At 43.0% G+C, this 18,730-nt stretch overlaps 1 protein-coding gene across 8 annotated transcripts in view; it reads right to left on the bottom strand.

The window, feature by feature from the left end:
- Positions 1-7,320: 7,320 nt before the first annotated feature.
- vwa8 (von Willebrand factor A domain containing 8) overlaps positions 7,321-18,730 on the bottom strand; it is an 85,492-nt gene continuing 74,082 nt past the window's right edge. For 7 of the 8 annotated variants that reach the window (XM_034288982.1, XM_029115857.2, XM_034288983.1 and 4 more), the window contains 5 exons: positions 16,929-17,054; positions 15,605-15,763; positions 14,477-14,575; positions 12,267-12,505; positions 7,321-8,613 (listed from right to left, as the gene is read on the bottom strand). In XM_034288982.1, the coding sequence (XP_034144873.1) occupies positions 8,505-8,613; positions 12,267-12,505; positions 14,477-14,575; positions 15,605-15,763; positions 16,929-17,054 (732 nt within the window). In that variant the 3' untranslated portion in view covers positions 7,321-8,504. The remainder of the gene's footprint in view (positions 8,614-12,266; positions 12,506-14,476; positions 14,576-15,604; positions 15,764-16,928; positions 17,055-18,730) is intronic. The other variant, XM_029115856.2, reaches the window with a different exon arrangement.

Raw genomic sequence — 18,730 nt, forward strand, 5'->3', positions numbered from 1 at the left:
TGCTCTGTTGCAAAACTGACGTGCGCATGACAACTGGGCATTTTTTGCAGAGATATGAGGGTTGTTTGATGTTTTGTCGTTGTCAGGGGCAACAGCCCAGTCTAATCCAAGCATCAGAGGGAACCCCCATCACCCGGAAACAAACCACATCCTGTGGATGATGTGAAAAACACCAGTACAAAAAGTATGAACATGTACACCATGAAGTCGCGCTAAGTAAGAGCGCCTGCTAACTGACTTCCATGTAATACATACAACAATAAGCTTACATCCCTGAGTATGGTGGAGATGCGCATGGGGAGGAAGCACCCTCTAGTTGTCAGAGGTCACAGACACCTGTCAAAGTTAGCTCAAAACCTGCACAATCAAAGCTGAAACCTCCTTATTGGTTTACACAGTCACCACGTCCTGGACATTGCAGTTACCATAGGTACACACCAGCCATATCCTGGACATAACAGTTACCATAGTAACACATCCACCATGTCCTGAACATAACAGTTACCATAGTAACACATCCACCATGTCCTGGACATAACACAGTCCACACAGTCAATCCCATTCTAACCATATTTTAGCCTAAAAATCTAAGCACAGTGTGATACAGTGTTGGATAACATGCCTGCAGCTTTCCAGAGAGAGGGGTTGATGGGTGTTTTAAACAGAATCCTAACATAATTGTTATTTTACTTGGTGCCTTGATCAAGAGTAGAAGATGGTAGAACTATTGCTGGATAACATACCAGCAACTTTCTATTTAGATTTACATGGGATAGATTCTGTCACTCATTGTGGTAATTTGAGGGTAGAAATGTACCCTGTTCTAATGGACAAAGACAGGTCCTGCACTTATTTAATATAAAATCAAGCAATGTCCATAGTTTACAATAAACATAACATGACTTTAACATTATGCACTGCTTTTTGAAACATATTTTTTTTTTCTAACCCTTTTATTTAGGACCAAATTTGAACACATTCTAAAGTTGTGATAAATCGCAATTAACAACAATCGTTTATACGATTAATTATTAATCTTTTGACAGCACTAATTATACAATATGTCTGATAAACCTCTCTTGGCCATATGAAATGTGAAAGGTGTTAAATATAGGTAACTATAGCTGCCATCAGTCCGGATGTCTGCTTCACTGACCTTCCAATTGAACTAGCTACCGTTTCCGACATTAAATAACCGATAACATTAAAGTTAGCTAGAAAACGTTAGCTAGCTAGCCAAACCAGTTAACTAGGGAGTATTGTCAAACCCCACCTTTGTCAAATGTATTTAATGCAAAAATACGTAATGTACTGATATATTGTGAATGTGTACTGTACAGGTCCTTATCGTGGTGGTTCTGGTTGATTTCAAAATCATGGTTAATATTTAATTGGTCGTCCGAGACTATCATCTGCCGAGGAAAGATCACCAGCAGCAGAGGGAAATCCTTCTCCCGCTCCAATTCGCGGTCCAAATGGTCTGCTGCTCGACTACGTTTACCGTGTTGTTTGATGAGTTCGCTTCATAATTTATTTCAGAGGTAACGTTAAACATGTGAAAATATAATCGGGGGGAAAATGAATATTCTGGCAAGCAAAAATATTTGATTTAAGAAAAGTAACATAAGGTGTCTGAACGACCAGACAATCGGAACTAATGTGCACTAGACGTCGGTCTAGTCTAGTGCACATTATTTCTTTATTGGTCGTTTTTTGTGCGTTTTTTCTTATTCGCGTGCGATTGGCTTCTTAATGCTACTTTTTTGCATACTTCATCTGCTTCAAAAATAATGTATAATGCACACTCCCTGTAGGACATTGACACGCAACAGTGACGCTGCGTTCACACTGTCAGCTCGCTGGAGCTGCAAAGAGGCGCTCTCATTCATTTCCAACGAGCGCCAGCGAATCGCGGTGACAGCGGGCGGAGCTACTCTCACGGTACATTAACACTATTCGCGATGGGAGCGATGGCTCAATTCATTTCAATGAAGGGAAGCGTGGCGAGCGAGTGGCTTGCTCGGCGATGCGTGGGATCCGCCAAATAAAAGTTAAAATGTTCCAACCTAATGCAAATCACCTGCGCCTATCGCTGGGGACTGACCAATCAGGGGATTTTGTGTAGGTGGTTGTGAAATGCTCTCCGTGCGATTAAAAGACTAAACAGAACTGATTTTGCGTTCTTTTTTTAAATATGGATGGATAGTAGCAGTGATGGGAGCTATATGATTGCACGCTAGTTTCGGCTCAGCGACAGCTCGCCAGAGATTGAGTGATTTGTAGTTGTGCGAGCGGAGGTGTGAGAAGTGAACCTTCGTATACCCTTCACCACACCACTGCCTGAACGTTACAGGTACCAAAGGTATACAATCTGGATCAGATTGGCTGACGAATGGCAATAATTGAATGTGTAAATCATGTCAGTTTGATTTGTGTCATCCTGAAGTGCAGAGCAACATTTAATCAATGAGATAGATACGATAAAACGCCCCTACTGCCCTGTTTCATTTATAAATCACACAGACACAAAGGTCTATACCCTCCTCCCACACGCACGTACACACACACACACACACACACACACACACACACACTGCTCCAGGGTTAACACTGCATGTGTTCCCCTGTGTTCCAGAACAGTTAACTGCCAAGGTCGCAGTAAGCAGCCGGCCACACAGCAGGACATTGTACAGTACGTGTTTACTTCTAACCATTAACAACATGGAGCGCTAAGCCTCAGGTCCTGTTGAGAATGTTTCCACTGTTCATGTTGGCAGGAAATCTGTCTGTCTGCCTGTCTGTCAGCCTGTCTGTCCTTAAGGCAGTCCTGTCTGTCGACAGTATGGTTTACTTATATTCTCGTCAGGTGTCTGTTTGATCTGTGTGGCTTGACAGTGATGAGGCAGTAAGTTCTCACAATGAAATGTAAGGTACTTCTCAAAGTGTCTCCCATACATCAACATGCCTATATGTGAGATCATCAGCCAGTGTCAGGTGTCGTGGTGGGGGCTGTTTGGGTGTTGGTGTGTGTGGGATTTAACCCTTCCATCCATCAGTAAGATGTTGTCCTGGACAGCAAATCAGGGCAGTGATTAGTGAAGGCTATTATAGCAAAGCAGGTATTACTGCCTAATGAATCAGCCATAAAACATTGGGGCTGCTACCTCCTGTTCACACAACCTGTATGTGTCTGTTCGTGATATTGTGTGTTTGTCATGTGTGATATTGTGTGTTTGTTATGTGTGATATTGTGTGTTTATGTGTGATATTGTGTGTTTATGTGTGATATTGTGTGTTCCTACAGGTGTGTGTGCATGAAAGGATCAGTAATAGATCTTCGCTGTCTGCTGGGCAGTGAATGCTTTTATGGTTTGTGTGGTTTACAGTGGATGTAAAAAGTCTACACACCCCTGTTAAAATGCCAGGTTTTTGTAATGTAAAAGACTGAGATAATAACCTGGTTGCATAAGTGTGCACAACCTCCTATAACTGGGGATGTGGCTGTGTTTAGAATTAACCAATCACATTCAAACTCATGTTAAATAGAAGTTATTACACACCTGCCATCATTTAAAGTGATCTCTGATTAATCACAAATAAAGTTAATCTGTTCTAGTAGGATTTTCCTGACATTTTCTTGATCGCATTTCAGAGCAAAAGCCATGGTCCGCAGAGAGCTTCCAAAGCATCAGAGGGATCTCATTGTTGAAAGATATCAGTCAGGAGAAGGGTACAAAAGAATTTCCAAAGCATTAGATGTACCATGAAACACAGTGAAGACAGTCATCATCAAGTGGAGAAAATATGGCACAACAGAGACATTGCCAAGAACTGGACGTCCCTCCAAAATCTATGAAAAGACGAGAAGAAAACTGGTCAGGGAGGCTTCCAACAACATTAAAGGAACTGCAGGAATTTCTGGCAAGTACTGGCTGTGTGCTACATGTGACAACAATCTCCCTTATTCTTCATATGAATGGGCTATGGGGTAGGGTGGAAAGACGGAAGCCTTTTTCTTACAAAGAAAAACATCCAAGCACAGCTGAAGTTTGCAAAAACAAAAATCAAGTCCCCCATAAACATGCGTTATGGTCTAATGAAACCAAGGTTTAACTTTTTGGCCATAATTCCAAAAGGTATGTTTGGCGCAAAAACAACACTGCACATCACCCAAAGAACACCATACCCACAGTGAAGCATGCTGGTGGCAGTAACATGCTCTGGGGCTGTTTTTCTTCTGCTGGAACCGGGGCCTTAGTCAGGGTGGAGGGAATTATGAACAGTTTTGGCACAAAATCTTCAGGTGTCCGTTAGAAAGCTGAATACTTTTTATATACACTGTATATGTGTGTGTGTTGTGTAAAGTAGTTTTCCAAAAATATATCCAGAATCCTGTGCCTGTACCTCTGCACCATGATGTGTTAGATGTTGTACAACATGGGTTAAGGAGTCACACGTCTAGACACTTTCTCACTCCACTGCAATCAGGAAGAGGTGGGGCAGGACCAGCTGTGCTGTATGACAGCGTGTGTGTGTGTTGTACGTTTGTGTGTCATTCAAAATGAATTTGTCATTGTTGCATGGGAGAGGAGGATAAAGAATGAGACAATAAACCATTTTGTAAAGGAAGCAGACATGACCATAGTTTTACAAACCACAGCTCCAGGCTAGGTTTACAGTCCATCAAGTTGGATGTTGGCCCAAGCCACAGCTCCAGTTTAGGTTTACAGTCCCTGAAAGTGGATATTGGTCCTAACCACAGCTCCAGGCTAGGTTTACAGTCCCTGAAGGTGGATGTTGGCCCTAACCACAGCTCCAGGCTAGGTTTGCAGTCCCTGAAGGTGGATGTTGGCCCTAACGACAGCTCCAGGCTAGGTTACCAATCCCTGAAGGTGGATGTTGGCCCTAACCACAGCTCCAGACTCAGACTTTCTTCACCCCTTAATGGTTTATGCTGATAGGGGAGGGATAGTCTTATCCTGCAGGTGGTGGTGAAGTGAAGCAAGGAGATAAGAGGTGACTCAAGTTTTGTTACACATACCCACAATTTTACTTGGTGTAAAGGTGCTTCTACAGAAAATATATAGTAATAAAATACACACAATCTTATCAAGTCAACATGAATCTACAGTGCATTTCTGATAGCATTCAGGCCCTGTCTTTCCCCCCACATTTTATTATGTTACAGCTTCATTTGAAAATGAGTTTGACAGATTATTTCCTAATCCATCATTTCCTACACGCAATACCCCATTATGACAAAAAATTGGTTTTAGAAATATTCCCTTTACTAGCATTCAGGAATTAGGCTTAAATTGAGTTCAGCAGCATCCTCTTTCCATTGATTATCTTTTAGATGTTTCTCCAACTTGATTGGAATCAAGGTGAAGTAGATTCAATTTAACAGTCACCTCCTTCATCCTTAAATGGAAGAAGTTTGGAACAACCAACACTCTTCCTTGAGCTGGCTGTCCAGCAATAGTGAACAATACGGGGAAGGGCTATTGTCAGGGAGGTGAGATAAAATCTGATGGCCACTCCAAGAGTGCTCCGACATTCCTATGAGAACAGTGTAAAACCTTCCATAAGGACAACCATCTCGGCAGCACTCCACCAATCAGGCCTTTATGGCAGAGTGGCCAGATGGAAGCCACTCCTCAGTAAAAGGTACAGTGGGGAGAACAAGTATTTGATACACTGCCGATTTTGCAGGTTTTCCTACTTACAAAGCATGTAGAAGTCTGTCATTTTTATCATAGGTACTCTTCAACTGTGAATCTAAAAAAAAAATCCAGAAAATTACATTGTATGATTTTTGAATAATTAATTTGCATTTTATTGCATGACATAAGAATTTGATCACCTACCAACCAGTAAGAATTCCGGCTCTCATAGACCTGTTCGTTTTTCTTTAAGAAGCCCTCCTGTTCTCCACTCATTACCTGTATTAACTGCACCTGTTTGAACTTGTTACCTGTATAAAAGACACCTGTCCACACACTCAATCAAACAGACTCCAACCTCTCCACAATGGCCAAGACCAGAGAGCTGTGTAAGGACATCAGGGATAAAATTGTAGACCTGCACAAGGCTGTAGTAGTGGGCCAAAATCCCTGCTGCAGTGTGTGCAAACCAGATAAAGAACTACAGGAAACATATGATCTCTGTAATTGCAAACAAAGGTTTCTGTACCAAATATTAAGTTCTGCTCTTCTGATGTATCAAATACTTATGTCATGCAATAAAATGCAAATTAATTACTTAAAAATCATACAATGTGATTTTCTGGATTTTTGTTTTAGATTCCATCACTCACAGTTGAAGAGTACCTATGATCAAAACTAAATACTTCTACATGCTTTGTAATTGGGAAAACCTGCAAAATCGGCAGTGTATCAAATACTTCTCCCCACTGTACATGACATCCCACTTGTAGTTTGCCAAGAGCACCTAAAGGAATCTAAAACCAGATTCTCTTGCCTGAAGAAATCAAGACTGGATTTTTGGGCTGAATGCTAAGTGTCATGTCTGGACAATATAAAACACTGCTTATCAGCTGGCCTATACCATACCTACCGTGAAGCATGGCTGTGGCAGCATAATGCTGTGGGGATGTTTTCAGCATAGGGACTGTAAATGGCTGAGCGGCCGAGCCAGAGTTTAGACTTGAACCTGATCAAACATCTACAGAGACTTGAAAATTGCAGTGCAGCAACATTCCAAAGGACAGAGCAAAAGGGGTCTGAATACTTTTGTAAATGTAATATTCCTTCTGTTTTTTTTTTATACATTTACTACCATTTCTAAAAACCTTCTTTTGCTTGATCATTGATGAGGAAAAAAAAGATTTTCGAATAAGCCTGTAATGTAACGGTGAGATGTATCCAAATGTACTGTTAGGAACATTAGTGGTACAGAATTATTGGCTTTTTTTAGGAGTTATTAAACTTTTCATAAGGTAAATCAATTCTGACATTTCTAAGTTACAAAATGGGGAAGCATTCTGAGAACCAAACAGTGAAGACAGTTAGCTGGGCCTGGCTTGATGTAGGGTGTTGGGCGACCCTAGGGAGAATAGCATTTTCTTGGACAAGACCTTTAAACAGTGAGTGGGAAAAAGGAAATACAGACGCAATGACAGCTGGGTTTCTAACACACGCGCACACACACACGCACACATTAACAAACACCAATATTTGACCATCTATGGACGTATTCCAGGAACTCCCTCAGATTCTGAAAAAAAAGACAGCTGGTCTCCAAGGCAACAACTGGGTCCAACCCCAACAAATTAGCCCACAAATCACAGGACAAGAAGGATTATTTAATACTTTATTCCAACTTTCTATATTTTTTTTACCACTTCATTTGATTACAATCAAAGACTAACAATTGAACAAATACCATGAAACAAATCAAACAGTTAATAAAAAAATACAGCAGCCATGTTAGGAATTATTAGAATCTTAATTCAATAGCTATGACATACAGATCTGTTTACAAGGCCCAGAATTTGATCATGACACTTCTCTTGGGATCTGTAGTCTAAGAGAGCCAGTTGGGACAACCACATTACACAGCCAGTGAGTACATTAGTCCACAATGAAGACATCAGCGAAGTCGGTGCTGTCCTGCCCCTGTCAGTTGCCCCCATCAGTCTGCCCATGCAAGTTTCACGTTCTTCTATTAATCATAGTCACTTTTCCCCAGCAACACTCATCACTGTGTGTGTGTGTGTGTGTGTGTTGGTGTCCTGTAATAGGTCTCAGATTCCTAGCGGGGCTAAGAGCGGAGCGGGAGTCACAAGGTCCAGTGGTCAGGAAGGAAAAGAGAAGTGCTTGTTAGTGCAGATTGAGCATAGCAACACACACACGCACACTCACTCACACACACACGCATGCACACACACGCACGCACACACGCACGCACGCACACACACACACGTGTTGTTTAACAGTAAGCTAAACGTGTGCCGTCAGGTGGGAACTTCCCACACTCAGTGCCTGCATTCCGCACGAGCAAATGTCACTGCCGGCCACCCTGTTTCAGGTCACAGGGCAGAAGATACAGGAAGTCCAAAAACAGAAACACTCTCCCAAGTTCACCTCCAGCCCACACAGGACCCCACTACACAGGGAAATGAAGAGAGACAGCCCGAGAGGTGATTTCCATCAACAGCAGAAGACTCCATCTCAACCCCCCCCTCCCATGTTTACTAAACTGGCTGAAGATACACACAACCTTTTCCATTCAGACCACAGCGAAGCCCAGTTACAGGTGTTCCTGTGATTATGTATACGTGTGTGTATTTGTCTGTGTGTCAGTGTGTGTCTGTGTGCGTGTATACCATACCAGCCAGGGTCGAAAACCTCCTGGTCTGGCGTAGCACAGAACTGCTGATGTATAAAACGCTTTATAAAACACACTGGATTGATTGATTGGATTGGCGTGACCACTGTACACTGCCTCAGAAGTAGGACAATCCACCAGACCTCATGGGCGTCTCAGGCACTGGACAACACGGTGGAGGTGAAGATCTGTTGCAGGATCTGAGGGATGTGTTTGGTGTCCATGGCAATGAAAGACCGTCCCGCCGGCAATGTCCTCTGGAGCCTGGACGGAGAAAGAGAGTGAACCAAACAGAGAGACAGCATGTGAGGTAAATATGGAAAGACAGAGTGGGATGAAAGGAGAACGAAAGGGAGACTCAGTGAGCATGACCTTGCTATCAGGACAGGCCAGCTTATGCAGACCTGGCTCTCCAGAAAAGACGATGAGCACCCTACCCACAAAATGAGGTGGAAACTGAGCTGCACTTCCTAACCTCCTGACAAATATAAGACCACATTAGAGATACATATTTACCTGAATGGCACAGCGGGAAAGTCACTGCCTTGCACTTAGATGTCTCATTGTGAGATCAGAGTCAAGTGGCCAGCACCGCCTAGGTTTTATGGTGTCAGTAAATCAAATATGATTGTCTCAGTCTTGCAGCTCCTTGTGGAGGCTTGTGTTGGATGATTGTTTGTTGTGCAGGGGCAGAAGGCCAGAGAGCACATACAGATTCTGGTCTAAACCTTCTGGTTGAGCGAGCAGTGTGTTAAGAACCAAAACAGCATGGTATGTGCTTCAGAAGACACATACAGTCAACTCAAGAAGTATTGACACCCCTCAGGAAATTGAGCAAAACAGAAACAAGCGAGTGGCACCAAGACATTTTCAAACATACACAACAGCATGTTGCTTAAGAGTTTCAGCTTCAAGGTCAGTACCTGCAAACATATTTGATACGGGAAAAAGCTTCACTGAAGGATAGAGAAAGTTTGCCAAAAAAAGCTATTGCCAAAAAAACATATACCACTACAATGTTTTAAACAAAAGCTGTAAGTTGACATCGGTAATAAGTGATGGATGTTTAAAAAAAAAACGTTAACAGTTTTATTTTTTTTTATCAGTTAGCACATTATGAAGGCTATGACTTGTGTAATGTAATTTTAGAAGTGAGGTTGTCTATGCTGTTCACACCCAAGTGTTTGAAATTGGCAATTCATTACCATGACTGTTTGGTCGAAAAGCCCGCTGTGTTCAGTGTCTGAATGTGTAAACTGTGCTCAGAACGAGACCCCACATGCTCCGGATCGTTCCATCAGCCAGTGAATGTAACAGACAATAGAGATCATTGACAGAACTAGAAGGAGGGAGGGAACCTAGTGATAGTAAGAACCTTTCACTGACTTTATCTCATTTTTTCTCTTTCTCTCTCTCTCTCTCTCTCTCTCTCTCTTTCATTAGAAGTATTGTAGGGCCTCTAGGTTACCATCTCTCTCTTCTTGAATAAATATTTCAATTTTATATATTTTTTTATAAATTAACACATGGTTATCACTGTCCTCTACAAACAGTATTTTTTGTTATAATCTGTAAAATGTTACATTTAATAATGAAAACATTGGAGACAGGTAGCATAGAGGCCTATCTTATAGCAATACCTAAAAAAAGAGAGAATTATAGTTTTTTTTCAGTCTTTGAGGGATCATAACTAGGTAGCTAGTAATAAGATTGTTCTCTCTCATTCTCTCCATGGTAATTTATTTTTGTCTCAAACGGGGGGAAATAGTCTTGCATGATTGTACATCCATCTGATGTTTGAAGACAATTTGCAAAGGTGGATAAGAAATGTTCATGACCTGATGCTGTCAGACATTTCTACCTTTGCCAGCATGTTCCTTATAACTCTCCTGCTGGTTGCATGCAGTTTTACAATGTTATGTCATTTATTTTGGAATTTATGATCATTTCAAACTATAAGTTGTAGGTAGCACAGAGGCCCTATCAGATGGACCAAAAATACAGATCATTTTATTATAACACTTCATCTGTTGTGGGAATTGATTAACTTATTATAGGAAATGAATAGATACAATCCATATTCATTACAAAACTGTAGAAATGTCTTATATTATGAAAAATATAGTAAAAATAACTAAATTTAGGAAAATAGGGCATCTTGGAGACCTTAACCCTAATGCTGTTTTACAAAACGATGTCTAAACTGTGTTTTCTCTAAATTAGGTTTAATGTTTGGTGTAGAATTTGTTATTATACACAATGTAAAGTGTAAATGAAAGTTACCTTTTTGATTTTTTGTCCGATAATCATCTGTTTACATCCTAATAGGGCCTCTTTGAGACCTCTCTAAATTCAACCCTAACTCTATTTCACAAAATGATCTAAAACAATATCGTAACTCTATTTTTACAGCTGTATATTGATAGATGATTTGGAACATGATATGACATAGCATGAGAAGTGTAAATGTAAACAACATCATTTTAATGTTCTCAGATATTCATACCTTTACAACCCAATAGGGCCTCTAGGAGACCCCTCTTAAACCACACCATAAATGTCCCTAAATGCACAGATAAAGATACAGCCAAGCTACTTCAGCAACTCCTTCAAGACTAGTTTCCAGCAATAGACATATTCTAAGCAATAGTCTCAACTCCCAAGCTTTCATATTTTACACCGGTGTCAGGGGTCGTTCCATAAGGATGAATTGAATGCTTTGCGGGTTACTTTACATGATCAATAACTAAAGAATTCCTCCGTAGTATTGTCTGATCTGGTTCCAACCTATAGATATTAGTGTGATGTTGCTGGATTTTATACTCCCATAAAACGGATTTGTAGATTTGTTACATTATCTTGGGTATTGAACCGGTTAAAGGTAAGCTACTTTTGCCATTACTTCCAAATGTTGCCAATTGTTGTTTTTGCAGCATTGCCTGTTTTTTTCTAGTGAGGGTTATTTATGGTAATGGCCCTATTGGAATGATAAGACATGGTTCTAACAGCAATGAAGGTATGTTTTTAAAATATCTATTAAATATCTATTAACAGTTTTTTTCCTGTCATTGAGTCCAAACAGGCTGAAACAGAGGTTCTGTTTAAATCCCTGATTTAGGCTATAGCGGCGACCAGTTTAAAAGCACTTCAGCCTAAACCTTGGAGAGACCAGATCAGGGAGGAATGTGTTCCCACATAACTTTCTCTAACTGGGTCCTGAGCTACAAAAACTCCACAAAGAGACGGAGATGGCGGAGGCTGCCCTGTGATATTCTCCAGACAGGACCGAAACAATATGACAGAGGCCTGAAGCCTTCAAAGGACGAGCAATCGAGACTCGCAAGCCACAACACAGCCCAGCTAAACCACAGTGTGTCTGTGTGTGTGTGTGTGTCTGTGTGTGTGTGTCTGCGTGTGTGTGTGTGTCTGCGTGTGTGTGTGTCTGCGTGTGTGTGTGTGTCTGCGTGTGTGTGTGTGTGTGTCTGCGTGTGTGTGTGTCTGCGTGTGTGTGTGTGTGTGTGTGTGTGTGTGTGTGTCTGCGTGTGTGTGCCTGCGTGTGTGTGTGTGTGTCTGCGTGTGTGTGTCTGCGTGTGTGCGCTCGCCAGTGGTAGAGATGGAAGGATAATTAGGTTTAAGAGAGCACTTATCCTTCTAGGTCTTTTTTTCATTTTGAAGTGGGATTTCATTGAGAACAAAGACTAGAAAGGCCTTGAAGGTCTTAGGGTTAGGGTTAGGCACTCTGCCCTGTGGTCAAACAAGGCCAACCATGGGATCTAGTGCTAGTTCTATCCCTCAGTAAGAGGTTGATGGAGAAGTCGACATTCTCGTATCACCTGTTACAATAAACAGTCATCACGTCTTAACACACACACACACACACACACACACACAGTTCCTTCCCATCAGCCACATCTCACCTGTCAGCCTGGTCTCCCAGTGAGCCAATGAAGATGGCAAAAGCGTTGACCTGGGGGTCAGAGGTCAGGGCACGGGCGAAGCGTTCAGGCGTTATGCCGTAGCGTTCCAGGTTGGCATCGCTCAGCACCACCACAAACCTCTCGTCGGCATCCTCGCGTGCCAGCTCTCTGATGGCAGCTTCGGTGCCCTCCAGGGTGTAGTCTCCACTCATACAGAACTGGGAGTGGGCATGCATAGTCTGGTGAGAGGGAGAACAGAGGAGGAGAGGGAGAACAGAGGAGGAGAGGGAGAACAGAGGAGGAGAGGGAGAAAAAGGGAATGAGGGAGGTAGAAAGGTAAGGGAAAGTAGGGAGGTAAATATAGAAGAAAACACCAAAATCCATACAAGTATGGGTAAAAAAATCAATAATATGAGGGAAGTGTTGGGTAGCGGGAGGGGTAGATTGTGGGGTAGTGTTGGGTAGAGTAAGGTATTGTGTAGTGAGGGTGTGGGGTAGAGTGGGGTAGTGTCTAGGGTACAATATGAGGTAATGTGTGGGGTAGTGTTGGGTAGAGTGTGGAGTAGTGTTAGGGAGTGTGTGGAGTAGTGTTGGGGAGTGTGTGGAGTAGTGTTGGATAGTGTGTGGAGTAGTGACTAGGATAGAGTGTGGGGGAGTGTTGGGTAGTGTGTGGAGTGGGGCTGCATGATATATAGTTTCAGCATCGACATTGCGAAGTACGCATCCGCAATAGTCACAGAACGTGTCATTTAGTAAGGTAAACATATATCAATCTACAATATATATATATACAGTCGTCAATTATATGGAAAGTTTTCGGCTACAGACAAGATGATGTTGACCAAAAACAGGTACTTTGTCGAGAGTGCCTTGCAATTGTTGCCACAACACATAGCAACAAGACCAATTTTTTATCATTCAAGGCGGCACCACAAATCTTCCTATGTGGAGTGCAAAGCATCTCAATGCCGTCCAAAGCAAAAACACCATACAAGAAAGGTTCCAAACGGCAGAGAGAAATCACATATTCAGGAACATTTCACATCACCAAAGACATGGTACCAATTAACACGGTTACCAAAGAGGGTTTTAAAACCATGATCCGTTTGCTTGACAAGAGGTATGAAATGCCATCACGCAACTATTTAATCTCAAGTTGCCATCTCAGAGCTGTACGAGAAATGCAAGGCAAATACAAGTTGAAAAAGAGCTGTCACAAGTGGAATATTATACAGCAACAACAGACTTGTGGTCCAGCCGGACAACTGAGCCCTACATAAGTCTGACTGTACACTTTATTAATGAGGACTTCCACCTGAAAAGTCACTGTTTGCAAACTGCATTATTCCCAGAGGATCATACAAGTGAGAACATCGCAACAGGGATGAGAGAAGCTTTAGCTGAATGGGGCCTAGATGAGAGTCGTCTAGTCTGTATTACAACAGACAATGCCGGGAACATGGTGAAGGCTGCACCTGGACAAGCGGACCAGATTGCAGTGCTTTGGCCACAGACTGCATCTGGTACATATTACTACCTAGCAACATGTCCTGAAATATAACAATTTTCATAAGTTTCATACATTTTAATTGTAGAGGATGGGGCTGGGGAAGAATGAAGGATACAGACGGTCAGGTTGATAGCCAAAGCTTTCTGAATACATTTTCTGTTTTTTCATATTGCAACATATTTCGCAGAAAAACAAAATTTCACAAATGTCAGTTATTTCCAATAACGTGCAACCCTAGTGTGGAGTAGTGTTGGGTAGAATGTGGCGTAGTGACTAGGGTAGAGTGTGGGGGAGTGTTGGGTAGTGTGTGGAGTAATGTTGGGTAGCGTGTGGAGTAGTGACTAGTGTAGAGTGTGTGGAGTAGTGTTGGGTAGCGTGTGGAGTAGTGTTGGATAGTGTGTGGAGTAGTGTTGAGTAGCGTTTGGAGTAGTGACTAGTGTAGAGTGTGTGAAGTAGTGTTGGGTAGCGTGTGGAGTAGTGTTGGATAGTGTGTGGAGTAGTGTTGAGTAGCGTTTGGAGTAGTGACTAGTGTAGAGTGTGTGAAGTAGTGTTTGGTAGCGTGTGGAGTAGTGTTGGGTAGCGTGTGGAGTAGTGTTGGGTAGAGTGTGGAGTAGTGTTGGGTAGAGTGTGGAGTAGTGTTAGGTATAGTTTGAGGTAGTGTGTGGGGATTGAGTGGGGTACGGCGGTGTTAAGTGCATACCTTGAGGACCTTCAGTCTCTGTTTGTTGTTCTTGGGGAGCTTGTCTGTTCTGACTAGCTCTATATCATAACCATCACCTGAGTGACCCACAATGTCATACTGGAGAATGAAGGGGGAGGGAGAGAGGAGGAGAAGGGGAGGAACAGAATACATGTAGAAGAGGAGGGGAGGAGAGAAGGAAGAGAAGATGGGAGTCATTACCTCAAGTCTATAGCCATGTTCCTTCAGTTGTAGGTAGTGCAGAAAAACAAGCAAAGTAATTTAATAAACCTGCAACCCAGATTCTCAAGCCAAAACTACTCAAAAGAAAGTGCCATGTATTCCTCAGAAAATGTGTGAGTTACTTGCATGTGCAGTGCTGCAAACTTCTTCGTTAATTCCCTACACCAAATAGTCAGGAAGTAAACATTAATGTTTTAGTTGTTCAATTTGAAATGGGGAAATCCAATCAACTTAACCACATCGCTTGCTGACAACATCAAACCCCCCTTTCCCAACTTTAAGTCAGGAGGAGTAGGAAGTCGCTGCTCTATAGGAAGTTGCTGCTCTATAGGAAGTCGCTGCTCTATAGGAAGTCGCTGCTCCATAGGAAGTCGGGGCTCTATAGGAAGTCGGGGCTCTATAGGAAGTCGCGGCTCTATAGGAAGTCGCTGCTCTATAGGAAGTCGCGGCTCTATAGGAAGTCGTGGCTCTATAGGCTGTCACTGCTCAGACCGCATGGCCTTATTTCTGATAGGGGAACGTGCAGCTGCTGACGGAGGCATCTGACCGCGTTCATCACTGTTTCGTGGATGTTTGTTTGCAAGTACGCGTGCCCCAGCGCTGTTGACTATTTCCGTATTTAACCGGGGCAGTCTGGTTTTCACGGCGGACCAAACATGGTCTGAATTCTTTTTAACGTGACTTTGTGATGCTCCGGGGGGGTGGGGTGGGGGCACTGCCCCCGGGAGTCTGCCCCCCCCCGCCCCCAACCCTAACCTCCTTTAAGCTGCTTTAACAGAAAGTGAAAGGTCACTTCAGCTTACAGCCCGGAGACGAGGACATCCCATACCTTGTGACGAGCAGCAGGTCGATGGTACAGTAGATGCCCACCGTTCCTGTAAACAGACGGCGCGGTCCGTGTCTCACCTTAATCTTGTGTTCGTAGCTCTCCAGAGCCTCCATCACCATACACGCGGCCTCCATAGACCTCTCCAGCCTGCCGTCTACTCCGTTGAAACGGTACATGCTCCCTGACACGTCAGCCAACACACGCAGACGCTTAGGCTTTTGCTGCGGGCTGCCCAGCTGCACACACACACAGAGAGAACGTCAACACTAGCAAAGACCGTGGAACTGGAACAGAAATATACAGCGCCCTCCGTAAGCATTGGGACAGCAGAGTCAGAGTTGCTATTTTTTGCTGTACATTTATACGTCAACACATATTTCAACACATATGTTTCACCAACTAAGAATAACAGTACTGTCAGAGATCCCACATTAAAGAGCTGTGAATGTGTAGTCTCAGTTCTATACTTTGCATTTGCCTTTGGAGCCTAGATTTGGTGTCAATAGGCAAAATCCAGGAACTCAATTAAAACCGTAGCACAAACGTCGGGCATGGCCAAATCAGTTTAGAACGTCCTGAAAAAGAAACAAACCACTGGTGTGTTCAGCAATCGCAACGACCAGCTCAGCCACAGACAACAATGGCAGTTGATGACAGAAAAATGACCAGAACTGTGAAAAACATAATGTGTCAGTGAAATCAGCAATCTCCAAAAGACTCTGCAGGAAGTCTCACAAACAACAGTTTTATCGCAGAAATCTTTGTCAGAAGAATTAAAAAGGCTACACTGACTGCAACATTGAAACCTCCGATCAGCACCAAAAACAAAAAGTCTAAGATTTTCTGGCAGTTTGTTCCAACTCTGTGCAGCATAATGACCAAACGCTGCCTCACCAACCTTCGTCCTTACTCTGGGAACGGTTAGCAGACCAGACCCTGACGCCCTGAGGGGTCTGGAGGGTTCAAACTGAGAGAGGCCCTGATGCATTCAGTGATTTAGAGATGAGTATCTTAAACTGTGTTCTACGAGATACAGGGAGCCAGTGACGGGAAGGCATACGTCTGGGGGGAAAAGGAATTGTGGATGATCCAAACCATCCATGCCACCTCACCATCACCATGGTGCAACCAATGTTTGGCGGTCAAATGAATTCAGAAGTGAATTCAAATCATCCTTTTCGTGACACTATTTATAATGCTGTATAATGCATTTGTTTGTTTGGGAGCATTGTGTCTGTGTGTGTGTGTGTTTGTGTGTATGTGGTTAGTGGCGAGTTAGTGTGGGAATTTAGCAGACTGTGTAATCCAGACCATAGATTATGCAACAACAATAATTACACACACCACAGGAATCCAAGTACACACACAGACACCCACACAATAATGCAGACACACCCCTACCTCTGGATCCAGATCTCCTCTTCGTTTGTAGATGGCCTTCTCTCCAGTCAGACCATCTATGATCTTGGCATCGTCCAGATCTCCCAGGCACTGGTTCTTCACCCACTGACGCTCCTTAGCTTTGGCCTGTTGACACGGACACACAAATCACCCACTAATCAGCTGAGATAGGGCCAGACATTCACAAACAATTTGTCGGGTGAACGTATTGCAGAAACCTCTATTATTTTCATATTGAGGCAATCCAACGAAGGTGAACCTGATTCAGTAAACAGGCCATGATGTAAAACAGCTGGACGGGTTCGTGAGACTAGACGGATGGGTCACTGATCACATGCACGCACCGATCCACACACACATGCGCACACACATGCACACATACACACGCCAAATCCAACTCCTGCTTTTCCTGAGTTTATTTCAGTATGCATAGTACTAAGAGCTGACTGTATCGTTGTGAATGCATCAAGAAATGCAGCTAGATAGTAGCTTATCCACATCTTACAGTTTAGACTAAAGATTTCCCCCAGCGAACTGAAACAACAACCCAGAGAACAGCTTCTTTCAAAGCCCGTTTCTTTCCTCGATGTTCCCTTCACTTATTTTCATGAGGAGAGGGGGAGGAGACAGGGGGAGAGAAAGAGGAGTGGCGGGACAGAAAGATGAGTGGGGGTGGATGGGAGGAGAGAGGGAGGAGAGGGGTGGGAAAGAAAAAGAAGAGGGAGTAGATACGAGGAGAGAGGGAGGAGACAGGAGTAGAGTGTCAGGGACAGAAAGAGAAGAGGGAGTAGATAGGAGGAGAGAGGGAGGAGACAGGAGTAGAGTGTCAGGGACAGAAAGAGAAGAGGGAGTAGATAGGAGGAGAGAGGGAGGAGACAGGAGTAGAGTGTCAGGGACAGACAAAGAAAAGGGAGTAGATGGGAGGAGAGAGGGGGGAGACAGGAGTAGAGTGGCAGGGACAGACAAAGAAAAGGGAGTAGATGGGAGGAGTAGTCAATCACTAGTCAAATGATACTCGGTATACCATAGATACTGCTGCTACATCATCTGACAGTGTCTGATATTGGAAATGACAGAGCACCTGTTATATTTTTAGAGTAATGCCAGCATCCTGTAGGTGGAAGTGCCATAATACACTGTAAGAAATCAAAAAGTGGATTATGAGGTTATGAATAATGCATTATCGATTAAATATGGTTTATAAAATAATTTTTTTACATTTTTATTATTCTTTTACAGCTATATGGAGTCTCCCCAGGACAAAGCGCTTTTGACTTCTTTACCCATGGTTCCTCTTCCCTGTACGAGAAGTTCTCAGGTATGACAGTTGGGGAAGAGGAAAACAATAAACCGGCAATAGGTTCTAAGAAATGACAATCTGGATCCATATTTACTGAAGGGTGCCACTCCTGTCATTGCTAGTACAGTAACACACATCTTCAATCAAGCACATTTTTAACATTTAACAGTACTCTTTCCAGCATTCAATCTGGTTTCAGACCTAAACACAGTACCACAACGGCCACAGTATGTGTTGTGAATGATAATGCTAACGCCTTAGACAATGTTAAGTGTTGTGCCACTATGTTTGTAGATTTGTCGAAAGCCTTTGACACTGTAGACCATGCAAGACTTTTGAGTAAGATGTCTACTTTTATGTTGGTTATAGACTATGGGGAATTGGACCGTGGAGGAATTTTCAACTTTGCCCAACACCAGGTCATCTAATGGTTAGACGGAGACCTGGAGAGGCCTACAAGCTACAGTGTCTCGCACCCACTGTAAAATTTGGTGGAGGATCA

Source organism: Esox lucius, chromosome 20, assembly GCF_011004845.1.
Source record: "Esox lucius isolate fEsoLuc1 chromosome 20, fEsoLuc1.pri, whole genome shotgun sequence".
Lineage (NCBI taxonomy): Eukaryota > Metazoa > Chordata > Actinopteri > Esociformes > Esocidae > Esox > Esox lucius.